Source organism: Condylura cristata, unplaced genomic scaffold (assembly GCF_000260355.1).
Source record: "Condylura cristata isolate star-nosed mole 26May11 unplaced genomic scaffold, ConCri1.0 scaffold00010, whole genome shotgun sequence".
Taxonomy (NCBI): Eukaryota; Metazoa; Chordata; class Mammalia; order Eulipotyphla; family Talpidae; genus Condylura; species Condylura cristata.
The window spans coordinates 50,837,947-50,840,223 of record NW_004567111.1 but is presented as its reverse complement, the minus strand read 5'-3'; the positions used below and the strand labels follow the sequence as shown (position 1 = coordinate 50,840,223).

At 38.8% G+C, this 2,277-nt stretch overlaps 1 protein-coding gene across 1 annotated transcript in view; it reads right to left on the bottom strand.

The window, feature by feature from the left end:
* The window catches only part of NEK5 (NIMA-related kinase 5), a 56,663-nt gene that overhangs the window by 24,019 nt on the left and 30,367 nt on the right, over nucleotides 1-2,277 (bottom strand). Inside the window, exons 13-14 of the mRNA XM_012723173.1 lie at nucleotides 1,942-2,008; nucleotides 313-468 (exon numbers count right to left, since the gene is read on the bottom strand). Coding sequence (XP_012578627.1) covers nucleotides 313-468; nucleotides 1,942-2,008 — 223 coding nt within the window. The remainder of the gene's footprint in view (nucleotides 1-312; nucleotides 469-1,941; nucleotides 2,009-2,277) is intronic.

The window sequence follows — 2,277 nt, the reverse complement described above, 5'->3', positions numbered from 1 at the left end:
GCCTCAGGAACTGTGAAACAGAAATTTCTGTTGTTTTATCCTGCCCAGTTTGTTGTTAACTTGTGAAGGCATCCCCAGGAAATGATTACAACCCTCAAATATGTTGATGATGGACTTTATCAACCCAAGGTAAAAGCCTCTGAGCTACACTGTGTTCTCCAAAAGAGCAAGGTGCGTGTCTCTGTATCCCCGGGAAGTGTGTCCACCAAGTATTTGTGCAACAAATGACATTCGTAAGTGAGGTCACCATAAACTTCAAATACTGAGAGCAGGCACACTGTAGAAAATACACATCACACCGTATTACAGTACAAAAGGTGACCGCAGACATAGATTGACAGCCCTGGTCTGGCTGTTTTTAACCTGTTCCTTCATTTCATTTGTCCTGAGCCGCAGCTCCTGGCATCTAGAATCATCTCTGGTACGTCTCTGCTTGTGACATGGCTCAGCGGAAGACGGGCGAAGACCCTATTATTTGAATAAGATAATTTATAAAACATACTTGTATTTTGGGACATCTTTTGATTTAACCTTAACTTTTCCTTCATTTACAAAAATTTTATTTTAATTTTTGGGGTTACATTTGTGTTCTTCCATGTGAGCACCACTCCACTTATCCTCCACCAAACCACCTGTGTCCAGAGACATTTTCCATTAAACGAGAATTATATCACCAATCAAACTTAGTATACTTATAGTGAGTCATAGTTTTCTTAATTTAAGTAGTAAAAGATACAGAAAATAGGCCCTCCCTGGTGGCGCAGCTGGTTAAAGCACTGCACTAAGAAGATTAAGCCACTTCCTCATGAGTTCCATCCCCGCATGCCCCGGCGGAGATCCACATGGCGTGGCAGACCTCTCCTGACCCGCCTGCTGCTCCCCTCATCAGTGTACTTCATCCATCTGCCTGTTCTGCTCCCCATTCTGTCTCTGGTGAATCCTCTCACCCTCCGCATCTCTGGCCTGTACCCCAGGTCTGTATGAATAAATAAATAAATATTTTTTAAAAATTAAAATAAAAGATAGGAGAAAATGACTAAAACTAATTGTGTTTATCCTAAGCAATCAATATATTATACTACCATGGAGGATATTGGGTTCATTTTCTAAAGCGGTAAATTATAATTGTGAAATTAAAGTTCTATAAAGGTTTGTCAACATGTGGAGTATGAGATTAGGTAGGAAAACAGAACTAGAGCTTGTGAGTAGTTCAAAATACAAACCAAATATTGGATATACATCTAATGTTCCTCATCCAGCACCAAAGTTTTCCTCCCTTTTCCCTAACTCAAAAATTTCAACTCTATACTTAAAGGTAAGTTTACTTTCATTTTTAATCAAGTATAATCATCTCTTTTAAAAAAAAAGTGGATTTCTAATAAAATAGAATAAAAGAACTGCAGAGAATCTTGAAATTCACTAACTGCAAAACTGTCACTTATCAAGATGAAATTGAGGCTTATAGAAAGTTTGTAAGATCTGCTTACGGTCACGCAGTGAATGATAGTGAGCCCATACTTCCCAGACTCTGATTCAAGCCTATTCCCATTATTCTCTTTTAGCTTAAAAATTGGAGAAATGCAGGTACTGCCCTGGTGGCTTAGTGGTTAAGTCATAGCACTCTGTTGTTTGAATTCCATCCCGGGCTGGGGAGGTGACCCACATGGCTCAACAGACCTCTCCAGTCTCGCCCGCTGCTCCCCTCAGCAGTGTATTTCAGTAGATCTGTATGTTCTGCTCCCTACTCCAGCTCTGGTGAATCCTTTCATTCCCCCAAACCTCTGGCCTAACCCCCAGTTCTATGCAAAATAAATAAATGTTTTAAAAAATGGAGAAATGTGCAGGGTAATCTTGATCTTTTCTGAGGGAAAAACTTAGCTATACAGTTCCATGATTATTAGAAAGTTCCTGATTGTCTCCCACCTTTGGTGTTTTACTTACCAGCTGTTTTTCCACTTTCAATTTGTATTGTTGAGCTTCAAATTTTCTCTGAAGGTATTCAGCAGGCCTTAAAAATAAAAATGTTCAGTTTGAGTAGCAATTTTAACTCGTCTGAGGTACTGGTTTGACATGTGGATTTTCAGATTAGTCTAAGATTCACAATTTCCCCATGGCTTGAAGTTGTAAGTTTGAGTAGTTCAAAGTTCCAAAATGTATACCTTGGAAAAGAAAATCTTTAGGATCAAGAAGAAAAAGAGGTAAATAGAACAGTAATGACAAGAAATACAGGAGAATACAAAACAGGAAAATGTTCTGATCCAAGAATTTCTGTGTTAT